Raw genomic sequence first — 17,300 nt, 5'->3', positions numbered from 1 at the left:
TTTCTGTGACTAATCCACTCATTCCCCATTGCAAACTCTTTATTTGCAATGCTCTTTCTCTCATGGCTTATTCCTTGTCATTACACTTAGCTTAAATGTCAGTTCTGAGAGCCCCTCCTTTACCACCATAACTAAAGCAGATGTATTAATTTAATTTTAATTCTCTGCATTTATTCATTACAACGGGACATTTATGGATTTTGAGAAGCATTTCTTATATGTTAGTTGACATTCTTTCGCCCTCCACCTCCTCCATGTAAGCTTTATGACAACTGGGACTTGTCTTGTTTACCTTTTAGCCCAATACCTAGAAAACTGAACTGGCTGTCACATGGGACTTCATTAAACACTTGCTCAATAGTGAAGAGAGAATAGGTCCCTGCTCTCTTGGAGTTTACATTCTAATGGGAGAGATCAGTACATAAGAGAAAAGGAAAAAGAGAGAGATAGAAACACCTAATTTTGTTAATTGCTGCATAGGAGAGAAAGTGTTATAATAGATTCTGAAGAATCTTATTTAAGTAGTGAAAGCAGAGGCTTCTCAAGATGAGTTGACATTTATGCTGAGATCTCAAAGAATGCTGGGAAGAACCAGCCCTGTAGAGCTGAGTCATGACGAGAATTCCCAACAGAGAAGGGCACAAAGAAAGTCTCAAAGGCTACAAAGTTCCGTGAGCCCCAGGAAAGTCAGTATTTCTAAAGAATAGTAAAACCTGATGAGATGAGAAAAGGTGATGAGAAAAGTGGTGGAAACATATAGTCAGGGTCCAGATGATACAAGAGTTGTTAGGGAATGATAAGAAGTCTATATTTAACTCTGAGTGAACAAGCATGTCATTTAAGTTGTATGATTTACTCCTTGGGTAGAGCCTTACTATTCAAACTGCCCCTAACCAGTAGCAGCTGCATCACCTCTGAGCTTGTTAAAATTGCAGAATCTGAGGTACCATCCAGAACTGAATGAGACTAAGTACTTTTAGTGACATCCTCAAGGGATTTAGATGCACATTAAACTTGAAAACACCAACAAAGGATTAGAGAGGAGAAAGTGTAAGAGGGAAACTAGTTGGGGCACCTGGTGCTCAGTTGGTTAAGCATCTGCCTTCGGCTCAGGTCATGATCTCAGGGTCCTGGTGTCAAGCCCCACATCAGGCTCCCTGCTCGGTGGGGAGCCTGCTTCTCCCTCTCCCACTCCCCCTGCTTGTGCACCCTCTCTCTCTTTGACAAATAAATCTTTAAATTAAAAATAAAAAAAAAAGGGACGCCTGGGTGGCTCAGTTGGTTAAGCAGCTGCCTTCGGCTCAGGTCATGATCCCAGCGTCCTGGGATCGAGTCCCACATCGGGCTCCTTGCTTGGCAGGGAGCCTGCTTCTCCCTCTGCCTCTGCCTGCCTCTCTGTCTGCCTGTGCTTGCTCGCTCTCTCTCCATCACTGACAAATAAATAAATAAATAATCTTTAAAAAAAAAAAATTAAAAATAAAAAAAAAAGAAGAGGGAAACTAGTTAGATGTATTAGTCCAAATGAGAGACTGCTTGTATGAGTGACAGCACAAAGGATGGGAAGACTCATTCGGGGTGTATTTTGGAGATAGTTTAGGTCTTCTAGCCAGCTAAATGGAGATTTCTGTAGGTAGTGATACAAACCTGGATTTCTGAGAAAAGTTTAGGTTAAGAGATACAGATTTGTGGGTCTATTGGGTAACTTGCTTCTGGGTTTCAAGTGCTGTTTTATTATGTCTTATATTTTACTGACATTTGCATGTTGTCTTCATGAAAACTAAGATACGCCTTTCTGAACGTTATCCAAGTCCTCCACTTTCACTCAGAGATCCTCTTTTGCTAGGTATTGCTCAAGTCCTTTATTAACCCTTTCACAAAAAAATGTTTTGAATGTTTTAAAATTCAAGGCCAATGCTAATCAAGTCTTCCCTCTGTAGCCCCTAGAATTCTTCATATCCAAATCTTAACTGGGGAAGAGACTCAGAGATTCTCCAGTTCCTAGGTTCAAAGCAATTTGGAAACTCCTGGGTTGGTGGGTCCAATTCTCTCCATGTACATACAATTCTGTACTCTCCAAAAAGAATCATTAGGCTAGAAGCCAGTTAATGGGAATGAAAGAACATAAGGAAGTTCCAATTGGGGAAGTTTACATAGGGTTCCCCCTTCTTAAGCTAAGAGGAAGAACGATTTCTTGCATTAGCACTTCCTTAGTAAGTGGTGCATTTGAAATCCAGTTTAATGTTCTTCCTATACCATTTGTTTTACCAAGGAGAGTTCAGTTTAATCGTCGAAAAAGTTGTTACAATTATAAACAAGAGCAAAAAGGTGTGTGTGTGTGTGTGTGTTTGACCCCCCTTTCTTTTGTTTCTCTTTGAGGTATGGGAAATGGGCAAAATTCTTGCCACGGTTTCAATTCTCTGCCGCTGGCAACCCAGAGAATAGTACCAGAACATCACAGTGTCCCTAGGATCTTTCCAGGATCCTGACTTTCTTTAGTTAACTCATGCGACAAGATAACCCTACAGGAGTTTCTGGGGAGACAACGGTGTGAACAGTCTCAAAGGTATTCCTAGAGCCATACCTAACTTCCTCTCACAGTGAATTTATTTGCTGTCTGCAACACTGCGCTAACGAATTCCCAGAACTTTGAGAAGGTCCCCTGCAAGAAAACCAGACATCCCTGTGAAAAGGATGCCACCAGGAGCTGCTTACAGAAGAAAAGCTGAGGGCTAGCTCTGGAGCCAAGTACGGGTCAGGGGAAGGGAGGGCAAGGCTGAGCTCCGGCGGCGGCCTGGACCCGCCTGCCAGGACGGCCTTGGCCCAGCCAGGGGGAGGTTGCGGAGGAAGGGGCAAGTCTCCCGGCCTCCAGGTGCTAGCCGCGTGAGTGGGCGGAGGCCCTGGGCGCCTCACCCCCTGCTCGGGAGGTGCGTCCGGGAATCACCCTGGGTCCCGCTCCGCCCCGACGCCGGGGGGTGGGGGGGGGCGGGAAAGACGAACGGCCGTTCACTCGGGCTATAAAGGGCCCTGGGCCGCCAAAGCTCCCCTCAGCGTCCTCCGGCTCCGCCTTCGCCGCCTTCCTCCCCGCTAGAGCTCCAGTTCCCGCTCTGGTTCCAATCGACCTTCTCGGGCTCAGCTACTCGGGCTGCAGCAGAAGATGGCGGCTTCCGAGGCTCCGGCCGACAGCTCTGAGGCGGCGCTGGCTGCAGCCCTGGCGGATGTGCCGGAACTAGCTCGACTTCTGGAGATCGACCCGTACCTGAAGCCCTTCGCCGGGGACTTCCAGCGCAGGTACCGCCTGACGCCACCTCAGCGTTCTCTCCCCCCATCCCCCCTCTCTTCTCAGCGGACAGGCTGCCTTTCAGGCGCGAGCTGCGGGCTCGGGCCGCCCCTCGGTTCCGCCGCGCGCAGGCCCCGCCCCTTAGCGGTCCCGCCTCTTGGGCCCCGCCCCGCCGCTCGCTGGCCCGCCCCCGAGCTCGGAGGGTCGCAACTTCTTCGGGTGGGCGGCGGGTTGACCCGGTTTCCTGGGTCCAGTGGCTTTCAGAGAGTGGTTTGATAACTCTGGCACCCGGGCGGGGCGTGGCGGCCCTGAATAAACTTTCCTCCTCCCCTCTCCCTGCCGTTCGACTCCGTGGTTTTGCGCCATTGGGTACGTGCTTTGACTCCCAGCACTAGTTTCCTCAGGCGCTCGACCGAGCGAGGCAAAGCCGCGGCAGGTTTTCTGACCTTTGCGTTCCCGGAGTTGCCCTGTGAATTAGCGTGTGCGTCGCACTCGGCGTGTGTAATCGCGCGTTTGCCTTCTCCGTGTATTTCATTGCAAATACTGCGATTTTTATGTCCAACACGATTCTTTCTGGCAGCTTGTGTTCTTTCCTTGTTACTATATCCTTGTTACTCTCTCAGAGGAGATTAGCGTATTTTGGCCGCTTGATTTCCCGCGGGCCAGCTTTGATGAGTAAACGTAGAGCGACGTTTGTCAGCACCATTTGTCTGTGTTTGGCATGGCCATCCCGAAGAGGCAGAAAGGCCTTTGGAGCCACACTTCCAGAGAGCGATTTAGGAGCTTTAGGGTTAGTTGGTCCCGTCCTCATGCTATAGGAACTCAGGTTTAGCACCATAAAGTTGCTGGGATAATCATTGTAACAGTCGTCAGCTTAACTTCAAAGGTATCGTTTTTAATAGGGAAACAGTTGTCAGACCAGTGATGGTAGTTGTATTTGTGAGATAAGCGCATTGTGATTTAATGGTTTTCTGACCTTTTAGCCAAGTGACTCCAGGAGGACAACTACCATGGCAACAAAATATGCATAGTCGCATTTGCAACTAATAGAAAATTGCCGTTTATTATTTATTTATTTATTAAGATTTTGTTTATTTATTTGACAGAGAGCACAAGCAGGGGGAGCAGGAGAGGGAGAAGCAAGCCCCATGTGCTCGATCCGAGTGGAAGGCAGACACTGAACTGACTGAGCCACCCAGGCGCCCCAGAAAATGGCTGTTTAGTTATTGGCAAGAGGCAGTATTGGGGGTACTGGAACAGGGTTGATTTGGAATTTGGAAAAAAAAAAAAAAAAGAAGTTCATAACTTGGCATTGTCATTTACTACCTGCATTTAATCCAGCAACTGTTTATTAAGGATTCCCTGTGAACAAAAGAAGTGGAAGACACAAAGTTCCCCGTAACATCTCATTGCAGAGCTTGTATATCCTAATGAATGCGCTCTCCTCGAAGTAGTCACCTTGAGCTGTTGCTCAGTTGGTCAGGTGATTGGGCCCTTACACATCCTTATGAAATTGCTTTCAGTATTTACAACTTACATTTTCAAAGTGACCGCATAATCTTCATGGCTAAAAATTGGATTTGTTGTAGAAATAGTTAAAAATTTTGAGCAAATGGTGGTGGTCATATTTTTTTGATGTGTTTATTAATGATGATCCTAATTTATTTCTATGCTTTGTAAATAACAAAAGACATTTCTAAAAGAAGACTTGTGGGGCGTTTGTTTCCCTACCTTCTTTAAAACAAAAAAAGATCACAGCTGAAGAACAACCCTTGTTAAGTGTTTCTTTCTTGTAATTCACTTCAATGCCATTGGGATTGAAGCAGTTAGGATCCTCTTTTATGATTTGTCAAAATTAATGAGAGGGACAAAGCCCAGAATAAGGAAGTGAAGGGAATCTAGTGTTTTTGATGAAAAGGCTAATCCAGTGGCCCCTGGTATCTCACTCTGATCTGGATTCTACTTCTGGCCTTGGTTCTGAGTAATTGCCATTTCCAGCACACATGTTCCATTTAGGCATATCAAATAGTAATTTGGGATTTTGCAGTAGCAACTTCTATTGTTAACATGTGAAGAATAAAAGGATTCTTCCCTCATAAAGTTTGGTCCTGGTTATTTTCTATTTTCTGTTTGTTTCTACTAACCCAGTGGGACATTGTGTCCTTGGCCTGACACGAATATACACCCAGTCATTCAGGCCCAAAGTAGTGCTTACCAAGGACTGAAGAAAATTTAGGTCCCAAGTAATGGTATTTAAGAATGGGATGGGAGAGGTCATTTCTTGTCATTGATAGACTGTCTCATTCTTTCCCAACTGAAGTATCTTCATTAACAATTCTATTATGTACATTTGTTGTTCTTGTTTACCTTTTCTGTAACTGTAAGAATGTCAAAACAAGTGTTAGGATTAATGAATTACTCTGTGACGTAAAATAAAAATTAGTACATTATTGCGTTTGATAGTCCCAATGATGGTTACCTTCTCAGATGGGATTTTCCTTTTGGCTGTCCTTTTTTTTTTCTTAACCTATTATATTTTCTATTAGTTGCTGTGATCATAATTTTAAAATCTTAGTGTTTTAAAACAATAAGATTACTTGTCCTTATATTACATGCCAATGTGTGTCAGGCTCTCCTCATGGTCATCACTCAAGGATTTAGGATGATGAAAGCTTCGTTTTGAAACATGCTGCCATAATGTTAGCTGTAGGGAATACAGAACATGTTAAACCATACACCATTTCTTACAGCTTTTGCCTAAGAGTGAGTCACTTCTGTAGACAATGTTATTTTGGCTAGTGTAAGTCAAATGTGACGTCTGGGCATGTGTGTGAAACAGAGAATTGACATTTGTGTACAGCTTAGAGAACAGCACAGTTGCAGTTGCACTTGTCTATACTTTGTGTTTAAAGTTTATTAATATTTTTAGATTTTAATTTAATCCTGATGACAAAACCATGAGGTAGGAAGGTTTTTATTTTTCATGAGTTACAGATGGAGAAGCTGAGATTTGGTTAGTTGCTTAAATTCACATGGCTAGTAGTACTGCAGTTGGGATTAATCTTTCTTTCTAGAACTATTTTCAACAAGTTCACAGACAATGACTTCTTAGTAATTTAATGGATACATCTTTCTTTCTTTTTCTCTAGCATTGGACATTTTGGATCACTTATTGGATCCTTGAAGCCATTGAAATGTTTTGCTTTTCTTTTATTACCTCTGATGGCTTTTCCTCTGTCTCTGACCATTTAACATAAGAGATTCTCAAGGCTCTTCCCTATGTCCTTTTATGTATTTCTACTTATATACTTTCCCTAGGCATTCTTCTCCATCCCATGGATTCCATTTATGTACTGAGGCTGCCCACATCTATCTTCAAACCCAAATCTCCTGGTCTCGGTCATATTTATAAATACCTTCATTTTGATGTCCTAGAAGTGCAAAACTCAACATGTGTAAACCAAATTTAGGGTTTTTCATCCCAAACCTGTTTGTTCCTTTATACCCTGTCTCCCTGTGTGGTGGCCTATCTACCAACTGCTCGAACCTAAAAACTTAACATTTATCCTTACTTTTCACCTCTTCTTTCTTCTTATCTCCAGGTAGAGTCAATTATAGCTCCTGTTTTTCAACCACACGCCACTTTATATTCCTACTGCTCTCATCCTACTCATGTTGTTAGCATCTGTAGCCTGGTTTACGAAAACAGCCTCATAATTGCTCCCCCTTTTTACATTTCCTCAGCAATTCTGCATGGCTTTTAAGGTATAATACAGACTACTTCTCATGATGTGCAAGATTCTGTACTATGTGGTTTCTGTCTACCTTTTTAGCCTCATTATTGGACCTTCCTTCTCACTCTATACCATCTAACCAAAGGGTCTTGAGAGACAGCTCAGATGTGTGAGAACCGTTCTGTAAGAGACAATAAAATATCACCAGTATAAATTGGAATTGTATCCACTTTATGCGTGCACTCCTTTTCAATATTGAAGATTTTCATTTCTTCGTTTGAGCTCACAAGAAGGTAGGGGTCTAGAAAAATCATGAATAAAAGGCAAGTTTAAGAACCAGAAACATTTTTGATTTTTATCAGAAGTGACTCCTTCAGCTCAGTGGAAATGAATTAATAAGTGAACCCTTTTATATATTTTTATTAATATAATTTTCCTCTACCCCATTAAATAGATCTTTGACAGATGTTTAAAGGATATCAGTTGGCAGTGTGCCGGAATATTATTCTGTGTTGGAAGTCACGTGTTTTGGTCTAGACATGCTTCCCGCTGTGCTTCTGTACATGCTGTTCGTTCTGTTTTATGCAGACTTTGCTGCTATCTTAAATTTCCTAAACAGGCTTCTGGAAACAGCTTAGAGAGATATACCTTCCCTGATTTCTCCTCATCCTTATACCTTCTTCCAGGCTGGCTGAAGAGCCTCACTTCTTATCTGCCACCTTGAACATCCCCATCCTAAGGGTGTTCATCCACTGTCAGGTAGTTGTCTTTCTGCCCTTTTGTATCCCTGGCTAGATCGCTTGCTCCCATGGGTGGGTGCTTTCTCTGTGTAGTATGTTTATTCTTGTCTTCTCAGTCCATAGAACCATACCTGGCTTATAGGAAACAGAGTAGCATTCTCATGAATGTGTTCTTGTTCTGAGTCTACTTATTTTTCATAGCAATAAATCTCAGATCAACTTACCTTGAGCTAAAAATGTGGGGAATGCTAGGCTCAACAGAGTAGAAGCAGTAGTTACCAGAGGATTATGTATAATAGTCTAGGGAAGGAAATATATGTTCGAGTAAAGAGCTAAAGATAACTAGAGAAAAATCAAGAAAATCATTATTAATTAGATATTCTCACAGAGTCTAAAGGTTTAGTTGCCCGAAGGGATGTTCAGTTTGAGAGAGCCTGATGTCAAATAGTGTGCTCAAGAATGGGAGGACTGTTTTTTGTGATCCCAAGCATACCAAGTGTTACAATTACAGTGAACATCTCTATTGGAAACGAAAATAGCTTTTATATGGTAGCTAATCAGAGTGGGAAAGCACTTTGGAGTTGGTGTGTCAGCAGCCACACCAAAAATTGATTCTCACAGCACAGAAATTTTATATCATAGCTGCATGGTGCACTTTTTTCTCAGTGCCTGGCCAAGTTGTTGGCTCTGAGGAAAGTCAAATGTCAGTGATTCTAGAAGGCAGGGAAAAATCTAAAGATTACAAGATGTATCTTGCCCACTCTTCTGTACTAGTAGATTTATTTGCCCTTTGCAGCTGCGATCTGTACTAACTCCAGTTACTCCTGAATTTTCTACAGTGATGGGCAAGAGGCTCTGACCTCTTTTCATTTTCAAAGTGCCTTAAAATGACTTGATGGAGCATTATGGTTTAGTTTAGGCTCTGGTGCCTGCTGTACCACCTCCTGAGAAATGACTCTTTATGTGATAACTTCTTAGAGGATTCAGTTCGGCTCCCACCAAGCTGGCCCTAGTTAGTCAGCAAGGTGTTAATATAGTCCCTGTGAAATGTGCTATAGTTTTAGACTGATAAGAATATCATGCTGCTATTATTTGAAAGCATGTATTAAACTTCAATTATACATTTGTAGATATTAAAGGAAAACATGAAAGTGTTTTCATTGAAGAGAATTGCTACTATCAGTTCATTCTAAAGTAAGTTTATTTTTCAGTAAAGAGTACGTTCTTTTCTTGTGATGTCTGCCCCTCAGTAGATGCTTACCACTGTTTTGAATCCAGGGTTCTTTTGTGTTTAACATCCCAAAGCGGCATAATCTGTTTTGTATTTAGAGTATAGTACATTAATGAAAGGTAAAACCGCATTAAACATCTGTTACTATACAATCTACATTCATTAATTTATTATATAGCTATATTGCATCTTACTTGATGTTAAGCTATAGAGACCAACTCGTAAAACTAGTGTTTTGATGTTTAAATGATTAGAACAGTTTAGATTCTGAGTTTAGTTTCCTAACATGTAAAATGGGAAAATGTATAAAAATATTGATGTGTATATATAAGAGCAAGATGTGTGTGATGTAAGAGCAAGATGAACTTTGAACTTGAGCTCTCATGTGTGCTAGTAGTTTTGGATCTGAGGGCAAATTAATCAACCTCTGTGAACCTTAATTTCCATTTCTGAAAAGAGTGGGATGGTACCTACCTTCTAGGAGTGTCTTGAGGACTAGGGATATATTGAAGATCCTCAGTAAATAAATAATAGTTATTTGATGATGATAATATTATAAGCAAAATAGCCTTCCATCATAAATATTCACTAGGATATTGTTTTCAAAAGATTTTATCATTGTTAGCTTCTTCGATACTGTGTCTTGAAATCAACTATCAGATTCGTAACATGACCAGAAATTCTCCACAATTCTTCCATTTTGTTGGATGACATCTTTACTTTAGGGATTCTTTCTTTTTTCCTAGTAGAGCTATTGTGTGAATTAGGTGAGGAGGTGGTAATGTTAATCATAGTCTAGTATACAGGGAAAAGAATATGTTTAAACTTTGATCCTTAATTTGGAGAGGAAATGAGAAGGCAATTGTCTGTTTACTATAAGCTGAAGGCAAGATGAGTTCTGCTAAATTGCGCACAAAACTCCCTTTAGAGAGAGAGAGGTAAATGCTAGCCTGCAGAAACTCATACTCTTCTTTTTATCTTCCTTTTCGGTCTTTTCTCATCTTTTATCTAACTGCTAACTGTTCATATTCTTGGACATCAAACAGCTACAGGGATTTTCTTCCTCCTGAACTCTGGATGGTTGGAGGACTGGTCATATCAAGTTTACTGATAAACAGGAATAACTTTGAAAATAAGAAAAAATATATAGCAGCAGCTTTAAAGTTTGAAAATAAAAGAATTATCCAGCTGAGTCCGAACATATAATCTATTAGTAAGAATAAAATTTAAATCCTGTATCTTGCCTTGTCTTTTCTCTCTCTTTATTTGATGATTTCAGTTATTTTCAATATGCTTGATTTTGCAATGAGTTGTATAAAAGAGAAAGATGGAATATTCATGTGTGTTTTAGTAGATCCATTGAACATAAATTACAGTGAGTCACAGTCTCTGGGTATGTACTTTAGGTCTGTAATCTAAAGTAGGATAATCAAAGGGATTGTCCTGGGTGGCTCAGTCTGTTAACTATCTGCCTTTGGCTCAGGTCACGATCCCTGATTCCTGGGATCGAGTCCCACGACAGGTCCTTGCTCAGCAGGGGAGTCTGCTTCTCCCTCTGTCTGATGCTTTCCCAGCTTGTGCTCTCTCTCTCTGACAAATAAGTAAATAAAATCTTTAAAAATAAATAAATAAAATATGATGATTAGAAACCAAGTATACAGGTACACTTCTTGTGTAGGTAACCTTGACGTTTTCCAAATATTTAGCAAGTAAGAATTAAATATTTCTTTTACCAATGAAATCATGTTATTCAATATCATATCTAAATTATTTTCATTTTCATAAATTATTAACAACAGCCACAGGTTATATTTAATTATGAATCACTGCATAATATAGGTATGTTCTCTGTTACAAAAGCATAATAAAGTCAATTATCATGTAGGTCTTTGTAACAGAAAACCCAGTGTGCCCTCAACTAACAGAAAAGCCCACGGACTGATACAAAGTACAACTTTGCATTTCTGACAAAGAAAGAGAACGTGAATGGTTTGGGCTTTAGCGCTGAGCCATCCTTTATCTTTCTGTTCTACCATCCTTTGCTTGTGGTCTTTCTTCTTACGCTTAGAAGACGGCCGGGCACATCTAGGCCCCACATCTGTTTCCCTAGCAGGAGCGTGTTCATTCCAGCTTACTCTGTCCATTTTAGCGAAGCATGTGTACCTGTAAACTCCATCTAGGTCTTTCAGTTTACAAATTATTGACTAAAACTGTCCCATGGTCATTCTTAACTGAAAGTGAGCCTGGATGGTTAAGGCTTTTTGTTACGTACACCTTTCAGAGAAAAGTCCTTTGGCCTCACCTATGTATGGTGAGAGCATCCCAGAGCTCTTCCCTTTGCTCCAAAAGCTGACACTGCTTCTGCATAAGATGAAAACCTTTAGTGAGACTATATGTTGTAGTTCTCTAATATCACATCTGTGTATAAAACCTTCTGAGCAGAACCCAGGTATTTTCATTTCTCTCAAGAGATGTCTACAGCCACATCCCTCAATATCACCAATCTCTTGAGTCATGGCTTTCACTTTCCTAAACCTGATCTGTGTTTTTTCTGGATTATTTTCTTAGAGAAATATAGAGACTTTGACTGCTCTGGTCCAAAATGAACTGATTGGGTCTCCTCAGCTACCTGGCTCCAAGACTTGGGAGCACCACTGTCTTTTCTTTTTAATTTCACAGATTGTTACTCTTAAAAAATAATGAGAATATTTTGAGAGGAAATGCGTTTGTCGGTTACTAATAACTTTTCATGTATTCTTGGGTTCATTAAAAAATGATCTGATTTATCTTTAAATTATATCGTATTTGTAAGGTTGGAAAGAAGAACTAAATTAAAGATGTCAGTTAATTTACGTTCAATCTTTAAACACAAATTGTCTTTTGTTATCTGACAACCTGCACATTTATGAGGCTTTACCAGTATACCTTCCTGTCCTTTTCTTTTGAGAGCTTGAGATGTGTGACTGTCATTCTCACAATATACCTAGCACAGACTTTTTATATAAATAAAGGATTTTATCATCATAGGTAAGTTTAGTGTTTTGTCTTTGATAATAGGATTAAAGAGCAACTTATGGAAGAGTGCAGTTCCTCTTTGGTGTCAGAGAAGATCGTTGCTGTGTCTGGGTCATATAGATTTTCTCTCCTAAGAGATTATGGACCTACTAGCCATGATCGTTCTGTACTATTATTTAGATCATGAGTAACTAATGTCTGATTTACTATTGGTTTTTAATAGTTTTCCAGTGTTTTCCCAAAGGATTGGTTATTATCCCAGGATTTTGGAAGTTCACAAATGAGTTCATATTTATTATTTCCATGTTTTTTTTTTTTTCCTAGCTGTGATCTTTCTGTGTTAAATATCTGTTATTTGTACATTTTTATTGTTGTTTACGCATGGGAGTCTTCCATCCTCTTGACCGCTTCAGTTGGCATGTTATGTTGGTTGTTTAAAATTGTGCTTGCTAGCGATAAGAGTGTAATGAAACTCTTTTCGCTTCACTTCCCTAAGGTGCCCTTTATTGAAAACTCTATGCTATCCCTGCAGTAGTAGGTAAACCTCTACTCACAAATACAACACATAAGCAGGAAGTACATAGAGTATTAAATTAGCTGAAGTTTTGTTGCAGCAGGTTCAGAGTACCTTTAGACGTAGAAGTCTTTAAAAAGAAACAATAAACAATGAGCCAAAAAAAAAAAAGGTTAGAGGACATTTAAAAATAGCATGAATTTGGAGACCTGCAGATTATATTAGACTGGATTTAAAGAAGAAATATTTTGAAATAATTATAGATTCATAGGAAGTTGCAAAATAGTTCAGAGAAGGCTCCCTTTCTCAAACTTGCCCCCATGGCAATATTCTTGCCTAACTATACTGCAGTCTCAAAACCAGGAAGTGAACATTGTCACAATCTACAGATCTTCTTCACATTTCATGGATTTTTATAATACATGCATTTATTTGTGTGTGTCCACTTTTTTGCAATTTTATTGAAAGTGTATATTGACGTAACTACCACTGTAATGATGATATGGAATTATTACATCCATGGACTTAAAGGAGCTCCCTCATTCTTTTATACTCACACTATTCCTTTCCCCCATCTCTAACCTTTGGCAACCTGTGGTTTGTTTTCCATTGCTATAACATGTTTTTTTCATTTTTAGAATGATATGAAAATTAAATGCTACAGTATACAATCTTTGGTTATTGACTTTCCCTTGAGATCTATCCCAGTTGCATAGATGAATAGTTTGTTCCTTTTTGTCACTGAATAGTATTCTACTGTATATATGTACCACAATGTATCTGTTTACCTGTTGAAAGACATGTGGATTATTTCTATTTATTGGCTAATTAAAAATATTGCAATAAAGTTGAGATATTCATATTTACATATGGGTTTTACTTTTCTGGGAAAAATTCTTATGAGTGTGAATGCAGGGTCATATGGCGAGAAAATGTTCAGTTTTATAAGAAATTGCCAAACTTCTCCATAATGTCTTTGCCATTTTGCATGCCAGTCAGAAATATATGCAAGATCCAGTTTATCTGCATTCTTGTCAACATTTGGTATTGTCACTTTTTAAAAAGTTAACCATTTTGATACATGGATAGTGATAGATCATTGTGGTTTTAATTAGCATTTTTCTAATAGCTAATTATGTTGAAAATCTTTTAAAGTAGCATACTTGCCAACTCTAGATCCTCTTTGGTGAAATGTCTTTTCATGCCTTTTGCCCATTTTCTAATTGGGTCTTTTTTTTTTTTTTAACCTTTGAGTTTTGAGACTTTTAAAAACATATTCTAGATAGAAGTTCTTGCCAGATATTTGTTTTGCAAATACTTGCCTTTTCATCTCCTAAGAGGGTCTTTAACAGAAAAGTTTTTAATTTTGATGAAGCCCAATTTATTGATTTTTGTTGTTGTCGTACGGATTGTGCTGAGAGCTCTTTGCCTAGCTCTAGGATCTGAAGATTTTCTCTAATGTTTCTCCTGGAAGTTTTATTGGCTTACATTTTACATGTAAGCCTTTGACCCATTTTCAGTAAATTTTTATGTAAGATTTGAGGTTTCACTTGAGGTTTATTTTATTGCCTATGTATATTTGATTCTTTTTAAGGATCATAAACTGACATACTTGTATTAGGAAGCCACCTGGCCAAAAATAAGTTGGTGTTTAGTTAAGTATCACTGAAATATATGAATGATGACAATTGTCATCTTGTGTTACAGTTTTTTCAATATTTAATTTTCATGTTTTTCTTATGCCATAGCATTACTTGATTTATATTATAAACATGTGCAGGTTGAATTTTAATTTGGCTTTTTAAGATTTTTCTTATTTCATGCCTTAGAACCCACCTGTTTGTCAGTATCACATATTGTTCAGTTCTATATTATAGAAAATATTGCTTTTAAAAACAAAGTTTCATTCATTTTGTCTGTTTCCTTGGCTTAAATAACAAGCAAACCTTCAAAAAAATTTTTTATACTTTTGCTTGTAGGAATGAATGTGTTTAATTTTAGCTAAAGTAATGTTAATATTCCTTAAGATTAGCTACTTTTTATCTAACTAAAATTAGCCTTTGGTTTATTTCAATCTTAATATTTACTTTGATGTTTGTTAGATTCATTGTGCTATTAATATAATAGAAATCAGAGCATGTCAATTTCCCGACAAAAATTGCTTGGGTGTTGAGAGATGAAAGTTCTTAGCACATTTATTTGATAAAATTTATAAAATTTATGAGGAAGATAGCTAAAAATTTACCCATCTTTAAACAGAAAAGTAAAGTGGAACTTTTGAGGATTTTTTAATTCTAATTACTCACTGTGATAAATATGATGCTCTGAATATCTAAAAGAGACTTCTGCCAACTCTACTGATAATAAGTTAATCATCACAATAATAATAATTACAATTTATGTACAAATTATGTACACATCATTTTATGTGCACTGAGTCTGAGATATGGATTTCTCAGAAGCTCCCAGGTGATGCTGGTGCTGCTGTTTCACAGATATTTTGATTAGCAAGGCACAGCATGACCCCAACCTCAATTTAAAACTCAGTAATGGGCCAAATTTTATTCTATAAATATTTAAGTTATATATTCTAACTTTTTTGAAAATAAATAATCTGTATATACTCATATAGTTAACCAGATTATTTAATTTTATAATGGTCACAATGATTTTTCTACTTACAGTAGGTAAAGGGAGTTTTATTTTATCATTATCAAAGTTATTTTTTCTTTCGTCTGCATTGTGAGTTTCAGTGTTGCATATATGTCTTTTGGATAAGATATAGAAAATGACTACGTATAGAAAACCATTCCCCACACTGGTGTTCCAGGGTATATGTGTGCATCTGAGTCATAGGCTGTTTAATTAATTTGTTTGTTTAACAGACCTATTTTTGACATCCTCATATTCCCAGGCATTTCTCTGTGAATGGACAATAGGACAATTATGAGTAAAGTAGGCTTCCTCTCGGACAGGAGCTTTAATTGGGGAGATGAACGAATAAATGCAATTATAGTAGATATTTGTGCATAAAATTCAGTATAAGGAAGATGAAAGCATATCCAGTTCTGTTAAGGAAGGGGAGTTTGTACCACAAAGAAGTTCATTTGAATTGCCTGAAATTCTTAAGATACTTTATTTCATAAAAGAAGGACTGAGTCTTGAGGAGTGTGGACAAAGCCTGAGACTTTTTTGGAAGGAGTTGAAGAATACGATAGCTATAATATTAATCTTCATTAAAACTATAATGAAGCTATCATATGACTTCTACACAGTTTTTGTTGCTTTAAAGTGAAAGTTGACTTGCAAAAATGGTTCAGTTGCAAAATATGCTTGTGTAAGAATTGCCACATTGTGTAAGAACTGAAGCCTCTAAAATAGTTCATAAATTATATTTGATGACCTATTAGCATATTTTTTTAACAGATAAACCCATTTGGAAGAGATTGTGGATTCTTTTTAGAGGCAATGAAGCAATTCCTAAGTAAGCTAAGGTCACCCATTCCTGAATGAGTCAGGGAGATATTTTGATGATTGTCACCTAGTCAAGAAGGTCTCAGAAGTGCACATGAACGCTGAGTGCCTCCTCCTGACCCCACTCTAAGTGTCTCACTTAGATTAGCACTACCCAATAGAAATATAATATCAGCCACATATGTAATTTCAAGTTTTCTAGTAGCTAATGGGAAAAGATACAAAGAAATGGATAAAATTAATTTTATAGTATATATTATTTAACCCAATATATTCAAAATATTACATATTTAGAAGAAGAGTTTTTATAGGAAGAGTTGGTATAGCTTATAAAGACAATGAAGAGAAAGATTAAGGAGGGAGAGTTTCAGTCAGCTTTGTATTCTTGATTACAGAGGAAAGTATTCCCATGATGATTCTAATTTTGCCAGCAGTCAGTCATTGCTGACTCGTTTTTAATTATACTTGAAGAGAAATATAAATGGGTGATGTTGTAAATGTAACGTGGAGATATGCCATACTTACTTAATTGGAGCTGACTAGGTGGTCATGTCTTCCCCAAGTCAGTTGACTTGTCCACAGTCACCTTTTCATTTAGGTGAGTCTCATTTATGTCATATTTTCATATGATGAATGCCTTACATCTATCCACTAAAGCAAAACAAACACAAAATGAAACTAAACAGCCAAAGTAAGTATGGCCTTTCTTGATAAAGTGAGATTAGGTAGCTCCTCTGTGCTGTCATGGTCCTAGACCTTCCAAGATGTGCCAGCCTTACTTTGACTCAGCCAATGACAGCTGTACTTAATTTTGTTGTCCTAAGAGTGTTCTGTTACGACCTTTTCTTTGTGACTTGCTTTTCTTTCTTTCTTTCTTTCTTTCTTTTTTTTTTTTTTTAAAGATTCATTTATTTATTTATTTAACAGACAGAGATCACAAGTAGGCAGAGAGGCAGGCAGAGAGAGAGGAGGAAGCAGGCTCCCTAGGAGCAGAGAGCCCAATGCGGGGCTTGACCCCAGGACCCTGAGATCATGACCTGAGCCGAAGGCAGAGGCTTTGCCAGGCGCCCCTGTGACTTGCTTTTCTTATTTTGACTATATGGTATAGTCTATATACAGAGTTTCTTCTGTATTTATACTTTTTATTTATTTTACTTCTGCTCACTTTTCATACTTAATAGTTACCATTGTAATAAAAAAATAAAAAAATAGTTATCCTTGTAATAATAAAAACATTACTGTTTAATCAAAGTATTCGTGGTCATGAAGTGCCAAATTCTTCCAATGGAATGCTGTTTTCCTTCTCTCTTTAGTA

At 38.3% G+C, this 17,300-nt stretch overlaps 1 protein-coding gene across 1 annotated transcript in view; it reads left to right on the top strand.

The window, feature by feature from the left end:
- The first annotated feature begins 2,908 nt into the window (after nucleotides 1-2,908).
- The window catches only part of GBE1 (1,4-alpha-glucan branching enzyme 1), a 270,697-nt gene continuing 256,305 nt past the window's right edge, over nucleotides 2,909-17,300 (top strand). Inside the window, exon 1 of the mRNA XM_004770826.3 lies at nucleotides 2,909-3,288. Coding sequence (XP_004770883.1) covers nucleotides 3,155-3,288 — 134 coding nt within the window. The 5' untranslated portion in view covers nucleotides 2,909-3,154. The remainder of the gene's footprint in view (nucleotides 3,289-17,300) is intronic.

Source organism: Mustela putorius, unplaced genomic scaffold (genome assembly GCF_011764305.1).
Source record: "Mustela putorius furo isolate JIRA1106 unplaced genomic scaffold, ASM1176430v1.1 tig00003834_pilon_pilon_pilon, whole genome shotgun sequence".
NCBI classification, from domain to species: Eukaryota; Metazoa; Chordata; class Mammalia; order Carnivora; family Mustelidae; genus Mustela; species Mustela putorius.
Note: the sequence above shows the minus strand (reverse complement) of the source record. Positions and strands in the feature narration are given on the sequence as shown.